This window comes from Macrobrachium rosenbergii, chromosome 23 (assembly GCF_040412425.1).
Source record: "Macrobrachium rosenbergii isolate ZJJX-2024 chromosome 23, ASM4041242v1, whole genome shotgun sequence".
Taxonomy (NCBI): Eukaryota; Metazoa; Arthropoda; class Malacostraca; order Decapoda; family Palaemonidae; genus Macrobrachium; species Macrobrachium rosenbergii.
This window is the reverse complement of record NC_089763.1, coordinates 45296793-45314811: the sequence shown is the minus strand read 5'-3', so window position 1 is coordinate 45314811 and position 18019 is coordinate 45296793. Positions and strand designations below refer to the sequence as shown.

The 18019-nt window shown below is 38.8% G+C and overlaps 1 protein-coding gene across 1 annotated transcript in view; it reads left to right on the top strand.

The window, feature by feature from the left end:
* Positions 1-18019, top strand: part of Dhc93AB (Dynein heavy chain at 93AB) — a 112275-nt gene that overhangs the window by 82409 nt on the left and 11847 nt on the right. The window contains exons 60-73 of the mRNA XM_067125082.1: positions 556-711; positions 2755-2883; positions 3337-3490; positions 4304-4446; positions 4791-4960; positions 5473-5611; positions 11467-11631; positions 12152-12345; positions 12650-12854; positions 13423-13587; positions 14332-14472; positions 14951-15121; positions 15606-15754; positions 16442-16609. Coding sequence (XP_066981183.1) covers positions 556-711; positions 2755-2883; positions 3337-3490; positions 4304-4446; positions 4791-4960; positions 5473-5611; positions 11467-11631; positions 12152-12345; positions 12650-12854; positions 13423-13587; positions 14332-14472; positions 14951-15121; positions 15606-15754; positions 16442-16609 — 2249 coding nt within the window. The remainder of the gene's footprint in view (positions 1-555; positions 712-2754; positions 2884-3336; positions 3491-4303; positions 4447-4790; positions 4961-5472; positions 5612-11466; positions 11632-12151; positions 12346-12649; positions 12855-13422; positions 13588-14331; positions 14473-14950; positions 15122-15605; positions 15755-16441; positions 16610-18019) is intronic.

Genomic DNA, 18019 nt, shown 5'->3' with positions numbered 1-18019 from the left:
AAGGCAAATGTATATTTGGTTGCCTAGTTCATATGTGTTCCCATGCGTTCAAGCATGTATGTATAGTTTGTACATATAGTACTGGTTAATTCATTTATGCTGTATTTAATCTGAATACAAATATATAATATATATATATATATATATATATATATATATATATATATATATATATATATATATATATATATATATATATATATATATATATATATATATATATATATATATAAGTGTGTGTGTGTGTGTAATATTATATCGTTCCGCTGGTAGTCAAAAACTGGGTCTCATCCTGGGATAAGAAAAGGTAGGCGCCGGGGGGATGAATTCATTTCCAGGTGGAAAAAAAATCGGAAGGATAACGCCATTTGATGCCACCCTCTCGAAAGAGAAAATGGCGTATGGTGATAAAAATACATAAATATTACTTTTAGAGTATAACTTCAGTTACTTTATTCTAAAAGATCTAGCTTCCTTGACGCTCTTTTCCTTGACGCTCTTTCTGTCTGTAAGTATTAACTCGTTAATGTTTATTTTGTTTTCATTCTCCCTCAGGTCGTGAAAGAGAACGAGAGCGCCAACGAGGAAAAGCGGAAGGTGGCCATCATCGAGACGGAGGTTGCCAAAAGGCGCAAAGAGTGCGAGGAGGACCTCGTCAAGGCTGAGCCAGCCCTTGTTGCCGCCAGGGAGGCCCTTAACACTCTCAACAAGGTACTGTCATCCTTTCTTCTCTACAAGGTACCTTCATCCTTTCTTCTCAACAAGGTACCTCCATCCTTTCTTCTCAACAAGGTACCTTCATCCTTTCTTCTCAACAAGGCACCTTCATCCTATCTTCTCAATAAGGTATCTCCATCCTTTCTTCTCAACAAGGTACCTTCATCCTTTCTTCTCAACAAGGTACCTTCATCCTATCTTCTCAACAAGGTACTTTCATTCTTTCTTCTCAACAAGGTACCTTCATCCTTTCTTCTCAACAAGGTACCTTCATTCTTTCTTCTCAACAAGGTACCTTCATCCTTTCTTCTCAGCATGGCACCTCCATCCTTTCTTCTCAACAAGGTACCTTCATCCTTTTTTTTCTCAACAAGGTACCTTCATCCTTTCTTCTTAGCAAGATACCCTCATCCTTTCTTCTCAGCAAGATACCTTCATCCTTTCTTTTCAACAAGGTACCTTCATCCTTTCTTCTCAGCAAGATACCTTCATCCTTTCTTCTCAACAAGATACCTTCATCTTCTCAATCTTTCTTCTCAACAAGGTACCTTCATCCTTTCTTCTCAACAAGGTACCTTCATCCTTTCTTCTCAACAAGATACCTTCATCCTTTCTTCTCAACAAGGTACCTTCATCCTTTCTTCTCAGCAAGATACCTTCATCCTTTCATTTCAACAAGATACCTTCATCCTTTCTTCTCAACAAGATACCTTCATCCTTTCTTCTCAAGATACCTCTATCCTTTCTTATCAACAAGTTACCTCCATCTTTTTTTTCTCAACAAGGTACCTTCATCCTTTCTTCTCAGCAAGGTACCTTCATCCTTTCTTCTCAGCAAGATACCTTCATCCTTTCTTCTCAACAAGGTACCTTCATCCTTTCTTCTCAGCAAGATACCTTCATCCTTTCTTCTCAACAAGATACCTTCATCCTTTCTTCTCAACAAGGTACCTTCATCCTTTCTTCTCAACAAGGTACCTTCATCCTTTCTTCTCAACAAGATACCTTCATCCTTTCTTCTCAACAAGGTACCTTCATCCTTTCTTCTCAGCAAGATACCTTCATCCTTTCATTTCAACAAGATACCTTCATCCTTTCTTCTCAACAAGATACCTTCATCCTTTCTTCTCAAGATACCTCTATCCTTTCTTATCAACAAGGTACCTCCATCTTTTTTTTCTCAACAAGGTACCTTCATCCTTTCTTCTCAGCAAGGTACCTTCATCCTTCTCAAGAAGGTGCCTTCATCCTTTCTTCTCAACAAGGTGCTCCATCCTTTCTTCTCAACAAGGTACCTTCATCCTTTCTTCTCAACAGGGTACCTCCATCCTTTCTTCTCAACAAGGCACATTCATCCTTTCTTCTCAACAGGGTGCCTCCATCCTTTCTTCTCAACAAGGCACCTTCATCCTTTCTTTTCAACAAGGTGCTCCATCCTTTCTTCTCAACAAGGCACCTTCATCCTTTCTTCTTAACAAGGTACCTTCATCCTTTCTTCCCAACAATGGCACCTTCATCCTTTCTTCTCAACTAGGTTCCTTCATCCTTTAGTTTGAGGTCTTCCTATCTGTCCTCACTTAGTCGGCTCTGAGCAGTCTCGGTAAAGTATTCTTGGAGGTTCACCTATCGACCTTCACTTGGTCCATTAGGTTCATCTTTACTTGAAGAACTCGTAACAAAGTGCACCACGAATATACATATAAAAAAAAGTTAAATGATAACCAGGCACAAATTACCTAAAATCGTTTTTAATGAGAGTAATTTCTTCTAACTGTTCTGAGATATCACTATCAGTTTATCTTTTCAAAGATGTTTCAGTGATTGAGAGCGCTCGTGTGTGTGTGTGTGTGTGTGTGTGTGTGTGTGTATGTATGTGTGTATGTGTGTTATCAGGTATCACAGCGACGTAATATGCTGATCCTTCATCCCAACCCCGGTCCGGCCTCTCTCTCTCTCTCTCTCTCTCTCTCTCTCTCTCTCTCTCTCTCTCTCTTGTAACGGCTTTCGACCTTACTTTTTTTTTTTTTGTTATTTTAGGCCAACCTGACGGAGCTGAAGTCCTTCGGTTCGCCTCCTTCAGGAGTGTCAAGTGTCACAGCAGCTGTCATGGTCCTGTTGGCTCCTAATGGAAAGATCCCGAAGGAGAGGTCGTGGAAAGCCGCTAAGGTGAGATAAATTGACCAGGTTATGAATCTAAATATGAAGCCCCCAACAGGGAAATTTCAACAACAGATAGAAAATAACATTGATAGGGAAGAGGGAATCCCTAATCTTTTACTAGTTTTAAACATCAAGCTTTCTAAAGTTATAAGGGTGCTGATGTTGAAAACCGTTCTAAATAAAAAAAAAGGGAGTTTCTCTCTCTCCCTGACTGTATTGAGATGTCATTTCGTTTTGAAAACTGATATTATTCGAATTAATATGTTTTAATACCAATGGGCACAAAGGCGCTTTACCTTTTACCTGTTTATTATGTGGTGGTCGTTCAGGGTAATGTACTTGTCATTGTTTCGTATTCTCCAGGAAACTGATTATGTACATAAATATCAATAAGAAATATTTATCGATTCAATATAACGATATTTGCATGAATTAATGTCGTTTATACATTGATTCCAGATGACGATGGCCAAAGTCGATCAGTTCTTAGATCAACTCATCAACTACAACAAAGAAGACATCCATCCTGACATCATCAAGGCCATTCAGCCATACCTGGACAGCCCCGAATTCAACCCAGATTTCATCAGGGCAAAGTCGGTAGCTGCTGCAGGTAAGCAGCGCCGTTTATAACCATTTACTCTGCTGGCTTGCAGGCCACGTTGTGCCCCGGTGCCACTTGTATCTGACCACTAAAGTTTGTTGTAAGCTCTTTGATGTCCTCTTACACATACTCCTTGTTATTAACCGTTACCGCTTACATGGGGCCACTAGGGTTCGTTGTAGATGACAGTTGTCATATACTGCTAGTTACTGGGGCTCATATTCACCTATTGCAACTTACACCAAACCCAAAAGGCTTGTTGCAAGCGGTAGAATTTCCTTTAACATTCCCTGTTGGTTTTAAGACTTCAGTATAACCAATCCCGATTGTTTCAGAAAGCAGATATTGTGCTAGTTATTAGACCTCATATTCACTTATTGCAGCTTACACCAAACTCAAAAGGCAAGTTACAAGCTGTTGAATTTCCTTGAGCATTACCCGTTAGCTTTGAGACTTCATCATAACCAATGCCGGTTGCATCAGACCCTCAGGTTCATGCGAGTTTCAGCAACGTTTGGATTTTTTTTTATCAAGATAGCAGCATGACTGTATAAATTTTCTCGATGGGCTTTTAATCATAATCATAAAATGACGCTGAAGGTAGCATTTATGTTCAGTCTCCACTGTTATCAATTATATTGATAACAATGATAACAGCAATGTAATATTTTTCTCTAAAATTATTAGTGTTTACTGCTATTATTATTTTTTTATTTGCTTTACCGTACGCAGAATTATAAAGATAATATAAAACATCTCTTGTACTATTCAGATATTTTTTAAGTAAAAAAAATTACTCTTCATAAACATTTTTTTCCCCAGGTTTATGTTCATGGGTAATCAACATCATCCGCTTCTACGAGGTCTACTGCGACGTAGAGCCGAAGAGAAGGGCTTTGGAGGCTGCAAACGCCGAATTGGCAGCTGCTCAGAACAGGCTGGAAGCCATCACTTCTAAAATCAAGGTCTGAGTGGTCGATGGATTGGTTGATGCAACAAGCTCTTTAGGATTTGTGTGTGGGTGTGTTTGTGTGATTGTGAGCACTCATATAATAAGGAAATTCTAAGGGGTAAGATAACGAATTGCATTTTTCTCTTGGCTGTTTGAAAGTGAAGATGATACTTCCAGATTACCTGCTAGTTATCTGACAGTTATATTATAACCTTTTTTTTTTTTAATTTACAATCTTCTTATCAAGACAGGCCCAACAAACAAACAAACTTTTAGCTTTGCAAATTAAGGATACGCCAAAGGATGACCATTCTTGAGAGAAGTAAATTCTTCAACTAGGCCCAAATCTGTTTTCAGAGCTTAGAGGAGCAACTAGGACATCTTCAAGCTGAGTTTGACAAGGCCACGGCAGAGAAAATGAGGTGTGAGAAGGAGGCAAACAGCACCGCCCACACCATCGCCTTGGCCAACAGACTGGTCGGCGGGCTGTCGTCTGAGAAGGTCCGCTGGGCTGAGGCTGTTGCACAGTAAGTTACTTGGACCCATTTGTTCCAAAACTTATAAACCTCCAGAACTGGACTGGCTTACTCACATTTAGCCAGTGTGAGTAATTTAGGCATCAATCAATCTTTTCGTGGCACGGTTGTCCCAAGATGTATAGACTAATAGAGTTTGATCTGCTCAGAATTGACCAGTGCAAAGCAATCAAGACTGATTATGAGAATTCTAAAGACAATGAAAATATTTTGCATGAAGATTTTATTCAGATTCTGACTTTCTCTTTTGTAGCCCTTCGTCATTTAAGGAAATTAGATCTGCATTCACTAAATTTTCCGTAAAGCCTTACTAGTTCTGTACATAAACAAAATTCATTTAAAGCTCCTGAATTTTATAAGCTATGGTTACTGAGCAAACGGGGATAGAGTAAAAATACCATCATATTAATATCCTCGGCATTTGTCGCTAATAGAGAAATATTGTATCTCGTTTATTAATGGTAAAACTGACTCAAAATTCCAGTCAACTTTTTCCTTGACAGGATGCACACCTCAGCCAAGACTCTTCCTGGAGACATCCTTCTGGTAGCTGCCTTCATCTCCTATGCAGGATGCTTCACCAAACACTACAGACGGGACCTCATGGACAAATTGTGGTTACCTATGCTGCAGAAGCTCAATGTAAGTGAAGTCAGAACACTTCTTCGCTGAATTTGCATACTCTGTGATTTTAATTTTTTCAGAGTTTATGTTTACCCTTGGTTCTGAGGAACACTGCGCATTCCATTTTTGATATTGTTTTTTCTTACCTTTTCTTTGTAGTTTCTTACGAGAAAGGTCACTAAGGGTAACATCTTAAACCTTTCCAGAAAAGTCTTCTTTATTCCAGAATATAAGTCACATTTATTTATCCACATATTCATTCAGTTATTCATTTGGATTATTGTGTCATCCTGTTCACTACATCTCATTCATGTGTTGCACCTAAAGTCCTCAACAGCTCGCGTTTCACGAAGTTCCCGCTCATGCGATCGCCAATCCCAAAACAGCTGTTGAGAATTCTCTCAGACGTTAGTGAGTATGTAAGTATGCATGTATGTCCTTATGGATTCTTTTCTTTTAGCTATTATTACTGAAATCTTAAAAAAAAACTTTCCTTCGATGACGTAATCTCCGTAATCTCTCTTCCTCTTCATCCACGTCACGGGCGCCACGCAACCCTCTGAATGATTCGCACGACGGAGTCGCGGCTGCAGGCTGAGGAAGTGAAGAAGAGGAAGGTCCTTAACAGAACAGTTGTTGTTGAATGAGTCTGACGTATTGATAGTTACTGAAATGCCGTTTTTTCTCACTGTTTTCCTTCCTTCCCTTCTCTTACAGATGTCAAATGTCATCATCTCCAACTTTCCCCTTGCTATGATACAACAAATATGATTCCTATTCCTTTAAATAAAATAATTACTATATAAAATCCTTCATATGGCTGTAAATAACCAAAACCGCTACATTTCCAATTAATTCTTCACTACACACATTCTCGGTTGACTTTCATCTCTAGCGTTGCCATTCGTAGCTGAAATAAAAAACTTTAGACTGAATTTCAGTTAGTTTTTCATTTTGTACAATTTCTGGTTTTCACGGCATCAGACACTGCATCCAATCGCCTCGGCATCTTTATCATTAATTGCATTGCTACCCTTATCTGCTATGTTTCCATTACATTTCTCATTGCATTTTTAGCATTCAGTAGTAGCGTACATGACTTTTCATTCAGTTTCTTATAATTAAATCACTATTTGGCTGAATAAAGCAGCTCACTTTTACTTTGTCCCTGACATGATTGATCTATCACATATTTATCATTCCTAACCAATGAGAATTTTGTACATAGTAAACCAATGTTCACCTACATACAGGCATTACAATAGTTCGTTTTTTATGCTTATGCATTATTCCATCACCTTTAATTACACCCATTCTCTCCATGTCATGTCTTGTCTTTATTATATTATTTCTATCAGATCACCTGTGTCTGCAGATTCTTCACTTAATGATGTCAGTGCAGTCAACGCCTGTCTCTAAGCTTGTATTTGTCTTTCCTTGTCTTGTCAGGGTTGTTTCTATTTGAGTTCTTTTTCCATTTATATTGCATTTAGCTATACCTATGTACATATATCTTCATGTAAGTTTTCCTACTGCAACTGACTGGGAGGTCCATATATGATCTTAGCAGACATTTTTGTATGTGGCACTTTAGGTGAGTAGTGAAAAGATATGAAATGCTAAGTTGAACATTTCTGCTATGCCACAGTTATCCTATTTTACTATGTTATGATCATTCATATAAACGTTCACACACGTTCGCTGTGCCACAGTTTGTTCGAGCAATGAACGAAGTATGACACATTGAGTCTGGTCAGTACCAAGAAAGGCCAGGTGCCAAGAACGATGGAAGGGTCCCTCCTTCAAGTCTTTCACCACCATTTGCATCTGTCATTATGAGAGCCATTTGCTCCCTAACCTCCCTTTCTTCATTTACCTCCTTGTAGGAACACTTATTCTCCCTGAAGTCCTTGGATTGTCAGTTTTAGTTTTCAGTAAAAGAAAACTATTGCGCCGGCTTTGTCTGTCCATCCGCACTTTTTCTGTCCGCCCTCAGATCTTAAAAACTACTGAGGCTAGAGAGCTGCAAATTGGTATGTTGATCATTCACCCTCCAATCGTCAAACAAACCAAATTGCAGCCCTCTAGCCTCAGTAGTTTTTATTTTATTTAAGGTTAAAGTTAGCCATAATCGTGCGTCTGGGAACGATATAGGACACGCCAACACCGGCCCTGGTAGTTTCATGGGCCGCAGCTCATACAGTATTATACCGAGACCACCGAAAGATAAAAACTCGGTTGCGCCGAAGAAACTTCGGCCCATTTTATACTTGTTTTTCTTTGGGAACCATACAGCATATCTCCAACAATCAAGCCCCTTTCCAAACACATGTCCACAAGGCTCTCTCCGTTCCCATTTACTTCAAAAATTCTGTGTATGCCCACGGTTCCTTCTCTTTCTCTCTCATCTACATTTGTGTTTAAATCAATGAGCACGGTCACCTTACATGTTTTCCAAAACCAATAGGGCACAGATTCAAACACTCCAAGAACAGAATCTTTCACGCTTATTCTTTTCCAGTCCTGGTCCATACACACTCAGTCACAACTTTATCTCCCTCTCCTGTCACTATCAATCTTACCCATAAAATTCTCGAACTTGTGCATTTATACTTTCACTTATCCATTGAAACTGTCTGATACCACCAGCACTACATTCCCCAGTTCAACACCTTTCAGCTACTTCAGACACAATCACCCTTTGTCCTTTCCATTCCTGCATGCATTTACCTCTTCACCTTATTCTTGCCCGGTGCCACAACGTCCAGCTCTCTACTTGAACAAATCGAATATGTTTACATTACTGGTTTGTTTAAAGTTCCTTTGTTGGGCGATTTGGTAGAGTTGTCGACTAGCACTCGCTAGACCCGAGTTCGATTCTTCGGCCGGCTAATGAGGAATTAGAGGAATTTATTTCTGGTGATAGAAATTCATTTCTCGCTATAATGTGGTTCGGATTCCACAATAAGCTGTAGGTCCCGTTCTAGGTAACCAGTTGGTTCTTAGCCACGTAAAAATAAGTCTAATCCTTCGGGCCAGCCCTGGGAGGCTGTTAATCAGCTCAGTGGTCTGGTTAAACTAAGGTATGCTTAACTTGTCACAGTTAAATACAGGGTAAGGGCTGCAACCTCCATGCTCCCTGCAACCCCTTCCCCCCACCAATTTGTGACTCACTCCACGCAGGGTAGTGAGAGTACTGTTATTTCCTGGAATTCTGCAGGAGTGATATAGTGATCGCCATTAGCCTCATGTGCCATTTATGAGACATTTCATCCTTCAAGGGATTCACAACCCTTCACTACGTGATTCTCTGCCATGGAGTACATTACAGTTAAGTAGCAGCCTACAGCAAGTAGACTGACCTGACGTACAGCATATATTATATATAAAATGCTCATCTTTACTAATCTTGCCCTTCCAGTACGATACTTAGGAATTCTCACACTGATGGGAAAAGATAATTTTATTGATAAATTGACCCTGCTCTGAAGAAAGTGTAGACTCACTAATGATGTAACACTTCGACTTCCTGGTGCGTTCCTTGCTTTCTTTATTTTTCATTGTGAGAAGACCGAGACGGGTAAAATAATCCCAACAAGTCTGTTCCGTGTGAGAACACTCCATAGGCGCTCTCATTCGAAAAATTTCAGCGTGTGAAATCCTGACGAGATTAAGAGCAGATATGTTCTTCATAGCCTTTCATTGCCTTTTTAATTATTTCCGGGGGATATTAGCATTGTAGTTTTTTCATCTGTACAAATAATTCTTAGGCACAAAAAAACGTTTACTGGTAGAGAAAGTTTTTCACCATTTTTCTGTTGGCTTAGTAAATGTAAATTTCATCATTAGAATGTTTCTTTTTCAAAGTACGAAACAACATTCCACTGTTTTTCATACTCTTGTTAAAAGGTTTAATTAAACCTAGCTTTAGAAACAAGATTTTGGTAGATGTCGATATCCTGTCCAAAGGACAGAGAAAATTGTTTTGGTCAATTTTTTACTTCTCTGTCTGCAAAATGGCAATCATAATATTTTCTTTTAGTGCTGCTATTTTATTTTTCAAATATTTTGGCTGGCGCGAAATGTTTTATTCCTTTTTGTGTACTATAGCGACTTGAAAATGTCTTTTGACGCTATAGTCAAGCTCATTATCCATGTCTGTCTAAATAACATCCTAATCCTTTTCCTCCTCAGTGTTTTCAGCAGAGCATTTCTTGGCTTATAGGATCTTGTGCCCTGCTTCCAAAGAGCTTTCTGGTTTCCTGGTAGAATTTTTGATTGCCTGTGCTATTTTCCAGCAGCTGCCAAGCTGTTAACTGTAACATTAACCTTATTAACCAACCTTTTCTGATGTTTTATACCAGCGATTTTTCGTAGATGTCCTCTTGGGCTGATCCTATAGAAAAATAAAAAAATAATTCCTCTGTATAAAAATTTTATCCTAGGCAGACACCCAGTAAATAACACCCTTTTTATACATAATGTCTTCACTTGTCCTGTGCCCACAACTGATGTCAGATTTATGTCATACCCAAACATGACTTTCTATGATCCAGATGCCAAATTTCTTTGTCTTTAATGTGAAGAGTTCAATGCACTTTGTCCATTGTCACTGTGTGTCTGTCTGTCAGTATGTTACTCATCTTCAGCAATCAGTAATTTCTCTTACAGCCTTAGCCAGCCTAATCTCTGATCCTCTACAGTATTCTATTATGTCTTTGTCTTCCATGAAACTTCATCTTGTAGCTGTATTCCTACTGAGTAGTGTACTAGCACCTTGAGTATAATCAGTGAAATAGGGGCCAAAATCTGATCGAAATTGGTAAGCCAGTGTTACTGACATTGTCTTTGAGGAAAGTAAATCTTAGAACAATAAAAAAAATGTACATTGATTTTGTTCATACTTGCGCCAGATCGATTTCAAATTTATGTATTTATTTACTTATCATTAGTAATAATTAGTTCAGTGAGGATTTTGGCCCGTAAAATAGCATAAAGTGTGATCTGCACCCCACAGTAGAAGTAACTAAAATGTCAGAAATAAATGGTAGTTTCGAAGCCTTGTAGCGTAAAGCTTCACTTAACTTGCATTTTGTTTAACATTAGGATTTATCTTAAGAATTAAGTGAAATAAATCACACAACAAGAGATCGTTTGTTATCTAGGAGGACACTAGAACAGTTAAACAAATGCCTATCGAAAAGCCATTGTTATGGTCAACGTAATATTCAGACGTTTCTTAAAAAAAATCCACAAGTTACGCTATTTCATAAATTAAGAAAGACGCCATCCTTGTTATTTGGAAAGATGTATTGCCAGTAATGAACCATAAAACACACACACACACACACACACACACGTATACAAAGATATTCTTCTAAACATAGTCTTATAAGTTTGTTTTTTTTTTACTGTAGAGATGTAGGACATAAAAAAGTAATTAACTCAACATTAAAATACACATACTACACCTTGGCTTAGTGTCCAGTTTAGACAATTTTAAATTTATGAATATCAATGACTGTTCCTTGCTATGTTATGTGTTTGTGATACATTAACGCTTGATGATAACCATGATAATCCCACTTACATGTTGCTTTCTCATATCGTTAAAGGAAAACGAGCATTTCTAGTCAAAACAGACGCTGATTGATATAAATTCCAAGTAAAAGTGGAACTTGAACCTTAGACATAGAAGTTAAATCTCACCCTCTAAAAACCCCAAGTTTAAATCGTTCGTGTTTCTTGGTAACTGAGATTTCTAAACAAACTCTCGGTATTTTAATCAAAGAATCAAACAACTGCTTCGCCGAGGTTTCTCAGAAAGGACAGGTCGTAACGATGCTTTTCCTTTTCTTTCCTTGGACAAACAGCCTGTTATTCCCATCACCCACAATCTGGATGCCATTAAGCTCCTGACGGATGACGCAACCATCGCCGGTTGGAATAACGAAGGCCTCCCATCAGATCGGATGTCAACCGAAAACGCCATCATCCTCACCAATTCGGACAGGTGGCCCCTCATCATAGATCCCCAGGTAAATTACCTTCTCCTGCCCGATTTGCGAAAACTCTTCCTCCTCCTGCTCTTCCTTTTAATTATTCTTTCCATCAGAGGCTGAAGGTCTGTCGCCGCTGACCTTTGCACGAACAAAAAAAAATCTCCTTGGAAGAGTCTGGGGTACAGGACTGTTACTGTTGAGCCTATAACCCAGAGCTTTCAAGAAATGTAATCTTTATTATAGTAAAATGTATTATGTATCTATATTTTTATTCTTCTGTGGAAATATAGTATCATTACTGTTATTTTTGTGGAGATGCTGATGACGATAATTTCTAAATATTTTACTTCTGTTTCCTTATGAATTGGCAGAGGTGGCTTTCTGCGCCACCTTGAACATTTTGCTGCTATATCCTCGTATTTGCAAAAAAAAAAAAAAAAAAAATCCTTACCAACTCAAAAACTCCTTGAAGAAAAGCAAATTCTGAAAGAACAGCTCTTGAAACTTCCGGTAATACTTATGTGAAATACTCATTTTTCTCCTGACACGATGACAGCTTCAAGGCATAAAGTGGATCAAAGCGAGATACGGAGACGCCTTGGTTGTGGTACGGCTTGACCAGAAGACCTGCGTCGATGTTTTGGAGGCAGCCATCACTAAGGGCGACACGGTGCTGATCGAGAACCTTCCAGAAAGTCTCGATCCGGTTCTTGATCCTCTCATCGGCAAGAACCTCATCAAACGCGGAAGGTTAGGAAGAATGCCATAGCTATAAAAAAGGAAATTCAAGCTTTTTGTAAGATTTTCTTCTGAAAACCACTTCCCAAAAATGTCCCTTCTCTCCAGACGGTACCTTCCATATTGTCCCAAAATGTAACCAGTTATTGGCAATCACGAAGCCCACTGTTGGTAAAATTTTCGTTAAAAAAAAACACACATACGTTTTTTCCGTAATCTGCTAACAAAATAAAAAATACATATTAACAAACCGAACCAAAACTCTGAAGGCCTTTACTTAGTTAGTATTCACTATAAGAATAATTGCTAATTACAGAGCTCTGAAAATGGGCGATCGTGAAATTGAGTACAACCCGTCGTTCCAACTCATCCTGCACACGAAGTTGGCCAATCCGCATTACAAGCCGGAGTTGCAAGCGCAGTGCACCCTCATCAACTTCACCGTCACACGCGACGGTCTCGAGGACCAGCTCCTGGCAGAGGTCGTCAAGGCAGAGAGGCCTGATCTTGAGGAACTGAAGGTAATGTTTTGCCAATTCCCAGTGTCACTTACAGCTTCTTGGTTATGTTTAGGTCAGAAATAAGCAAAAACTGAAAGTAAGGCTACATCCACACTGCTGTGAAACATGTCATAATCTCATATTGGCAGCTTATCACTCACACTCACAAACACATCACAAACATGTTAAATACAAGTTAACGGCTTATTGGTGGCCCTAACTAGTGCTTCATATGACTGTCTACCATTTGCCAAAGACTCTGTCTCCATATGTGGTTGTTGACTTGTTCTTAACCCGTTTGTGATATGTAGCCGATAAGTTGCCAGCGCGTGTTTGTGACATGTTTTACTATACTGTGGACACTTTCTAAGGCTTCTGTGATGTGTGTTACATAACAGTGACATTAAGTTATAAAAAGGGATGAATTTTATGTATTTTTTTATGGTTTGATACCGTAAAGATAAGTTTATATATTATGACAAAGCTTTATGTGTTGGTAATGACTGTCTTTATCCTCGTTTGAAAGAGTATGATTGATGGCTAAAGTTATCCATGACCAGCATCTCACAATCATTATTTTCCCTTCCAGTATAACCTGACAAAGCAGCAGAACGATTTCAAAATCCAACTGAAACACCTGGAGGATGACCTACTGAGCCGCTTGTCCTCTGCGGGAGGAAACTTCCTGGGAGACACAGCGCTCGTGGAGAACCTTGAACACACCAAGGCTACGGCTCAGGAGATTCAGGAAAAGGTAGAAATGGATTTGGTTTTTACGAATAATTGTGATGTTGTAATTTCGTTTCGTGGTAGTATCTTTATTCTTTGTTGGTATGCAAAAGCAGTAAATGGTCATTTAACCTGAAATAACCTCACCGCTTGCATTTTATTATAGCCATACATTATAAGTTACTTGGATTACAAAAACAACGACTGGTTATTTAAACGAAATTATTTTAGCCTTAGATTTTCCAATCGCCAATTTAATCATTGAAATGGTTTTCAGAAGCAATAGATGGCCATTTAAACGAAATAATCTCCCAACTCGGACTTTCAAATGCCGTTACTCAGAAATTTACAGTTGTTATAGTTTTTTTATGTTTACGTGAATGATAAATATCGCGGGACAGTATGAGACTACTGTAAAGGCGTACAGAAAGCTTAAATCGAGCAGTTATTGATAACAGCATGGTTAAGATTAAATTCCGTTATCTTTCAGCGTAAACAGATATAACAGTATAATAATGTAATCATTATCAAAAAACCATTTTACTAAGAAATATGTGTCGTGATGAAGTTATTTCATGTTTGAAAGACTCAATTTTCCGCAAATTTGAAAACTGTTTATTGCAGAACTGATGACTAACTTTTTCCGTAATTAAGTAGGCGTTTTCAGCGCAGTTGATCTCATTGTACTTCAGGAGACTGTCCGTTTATGTGGCATTTGTCATAACTAGTATTTCTGGCTAAAAAAAACAAAAGTGTTGTTTGCTTGCAGGTGGCTGAAGCCCGAGTCACAAGTGTGCAGATCGACGAGGCCAGAGAGCTGTACCGACCGGCAGCTGCCAGGGCTTCGCTTCTGTACTTCATCCTGAACGACCTTCATAAGATCAATCCCATCTATCAGTTCTCTTTGAAAGTATGTTCGTGAATCACTGTGGGAATTTCCTAACATTCTTGAGCTTCTTATCTTAATGCCATACCCTGTGGCCTTGATTTCGCAAAGCATTTGATGAAATATTGCTTTCATTATCATAAACTTTTGTATTCGTTATCGAAAGCACATAATCTTTAATCTCTGTTTTCTATACCAAATGAAAACATGTCTTCAAAATCATAAATTTCATCTGCATATTTAAAAGTACAGGAAGATATAGTTGACAATCCCTTCAGACGTATGTGATTTCTGTTCCTTCCATAATTTAGAAGCGAGAGAGTTCATTGTAATCGATGTTTGTCATCACAGAACAAAAGAGATGTCATTTTTCTCATTTTTTGTTTTTTGAAATTGCACGTGGAAATATAGTTTGATCCCTTTTGACACCTCGTAATTGCCCAGAGTTTTCATTTTATTATCATATCCAGTGACATTTCTGTAAAATCTCTCGACACCTCAGGCCTTCAGGGTGGTCTTCCACAAGGCTATAGATCGGTCAGAAGCCAACGATGAGGTTCGACTGAGGGTGGAGGCTTTGATTGATACCATCACTCACAGCGTCTTCCTTTATACAACCAGGGGTCTCTTCGAGAGAGACAAATTGATCTTTGCGGCTCAGATGACTTTTCAGGTAATGCTGACAATTTCTTTCTTAATCCTTGAAAACCTCATGGGGTTGTCTTTAGTTATATGAACAAAAAGTTCTTCCGTCTTATTTTATAATTGACAGACAAAAAAGGTTAGTAAATGGATTTTTTTTTTTTTTTTTTTTTGCGTTGGGGAAGGTAGTGTCTTTATTCACTCGTTTTCTTCTGCAGTGTGCCGTTTTATCTTTGACACTTAATCATTATTTTTAAAGAGCAAACATGCATCTGGAACAATATAAAAAAAAAGATCATTAACCTTGAAATTAGGTTCCAATACAATAGAATGTCTGTATATGCGAAGAAAATAACCTATGGACAGCAAACCGAGCAAAAACTACGGAAACCAAATGGTTACAAAATATTGCCAATTGCTAGTACTGTAAGTCTGTCATCAAATTTACAAGGTTTATTCATATAATGGTCTAAGATAATGTCTATTCCATAGATTCTACTGTTTCTTTGTCTCAGGTATTGGCATCTCAAGGTGAAGTTGGAGGCTTAGAACTAGACTTGCTTCTTCGATTCCCTGTGCAGCCCAATGTAGTCTCTCCGATACCTTTCTTAACCAATAACAACTGGGGCGCCATTCGGTCTCTCTCTCAAGTGGACGAGTTCAGGTAGGGTCGCACCAGTGCCAATGGTTTCTTGTCTGTGACTAAGGAACAGTAACGTTCCAGTTATTTTGTTCCCATGGCTAAATTATTTCATTACTAATTGTAAAAAGTATATCGAATTATTTTCGAAAATTCCAGCTTTGCAACGTACATTTAACACTACTTCATTATATACACAAAAACTGCCATACAAATAAAAAACAGCTGAGGGACTTACTGTCTCTTAAACTTTCTCTATCCCGAACTTGAGTTGAAAATACTGTCCTTATGGTGTGGCGTGCACTGACCTTTTCTGTATAATGTATTCTGCATTAGGAAATTTCTTTCATATAGTAAATTATTCCATCAGAGATTTACAGAGATTGAAATTGCTAGTCTCATGATAGAGAAAGAAACCGGGTCTAATACTTTCCCCCACAAAAGTAATTAATAATCATAATGAAACTCACAGTAAACACATTATAGTAAAGAGCAAATAAATCCCTTACTCTTCCGAAAATAATAATCCAAAAACCTGAGTTACATAGTAAATGAATTTTACCAAAGAGTAACTGAGATCCTTACTCTTAAGCTCCCTCACCCCCTCCCACCCCTACCCTTCCTCAAAACAAAATCTGGATTACACACACACAAAAGACATTGTATCAGAGAGCCACTGAGCACCTTTCTTCTTTCGAAAAATCAAACCAGGAACCTGGACCGAGACATCGAAAACAGCATCAAGCGATGGCGGATCTTCTGCGAGTGCGAAGCTCCGGAAAAGGAGAAACTGCCTGGTGACTGGAAGAGCCGTTCGGACGTCCAGAGGCTGGTGATCTTGAGAGCGCTTCGGCCGGACCGCATGACGAACGCTATGCAGTGAGTCTCTCGTCTGATCTAGTTCTTTGGCCAAGGGTCGTACTCTGCAGTTTTTCCTTTTATTAATGTTATTTCTGTGTTAAGTAGTAATTTCTTGACTTTGTGTCAGTTGTTGTGATTGTAAATCCCAACAATTTACACCCACATTGTAATATATTTTAATCCTTTAGTTATATTGAAGAACAGCCCCCAAACAAAAATAATTTTTCTGGTCCCATCTGAGGCGGCAAATTCCTGTTGTTGCCATTGTATTTGGTTGACCCAGAGCAGTAAATTTCAGCCTGAAAGCAATCGATTCTTATGTCACTTTTAGTTTATGCTAATTACGCTCTTGTTGGACATTTTGAGAGTGGCTGATAGCTAGGACGTTATTACTTCCTCTTGTTGACGAAGTTGACAATTGAGCTTTGCCAGCTGAACAGTAAAGCTCATTACTTTGTTGTTCACGGTACCACGTATATTAGCTCTTGAACAGCAGCAGCGCTCTCAGTCAGTCGATTATTTTCAGCTTGCATCCTCGTTAGCTCATCTTCCAGGATATTTCGTGTTTTTTCCTGAGCCGCCATCTCCTGCATCAGCTGCTTTTCGTTCTCGAGGAAAAGGATCTTGTCCTCCAAGACTTGCTGTTCCATTTTCTGCTTGTTAAACCGTCCTGTGTAAGACAGCATCATCTCCTTTTCTTTTCCAAGATCCTTTCTCTGCATCTCCTTTTCTTTTCAAAGTTCCTTTCTCTGCATCTCCTTTTCTTTTTCAAGATCCTTTCTCTGCGTCTCCTCCTTTTCTTTTTCAAGATCCTTTCTCTGCATCTCCTCCTTTTCTTTTTCCTTTCTGTTTTCTTGAAGAGCATTCTCCAGGTCATGAACTCTTACGGGTAAGTTGACATTCAGCAGCATCAGATTTTTCCTCTCTTCTCTGTCGAGATGACTTCAACCTGCGCTGCTGCAATTTTTTCATTATAATCATCATCATCGATTTTCTGCTTCTTAATGTTGTCCAGCGCTGGCCAATCCAAAAACAGCAACCGGAAGCAAATTCTTGATTCCAAAGGCGGTTTCCTGACCTGAGTCCATTTTGACGGATTCTGCTGAAGTTCCACTGCACAAAAGCGCACCAAAAACTGCTGCTAGGCCTAGACAAGGAAGGATAAGATGTAGATCCATATCGGAGTCTGTACATACAGCACCCACTCTTCAGCTTATATTCACCTCCTCTCGCATTTTTCTTTTTGTGTTTTTCAGAATTTCACAAAGTTTCTCCTGGGAAATTCTAAATTGTTTCCAATTTCTGCATCACCAAATCCATAAAAATGTCACACAACCTTGAAGACTCGTCGTTATGGCTTTCAACTCATTACCATAAGGCTTAATCCCGACCATCTTTATTACTTGTATATCAGCAGAATGACTCTTA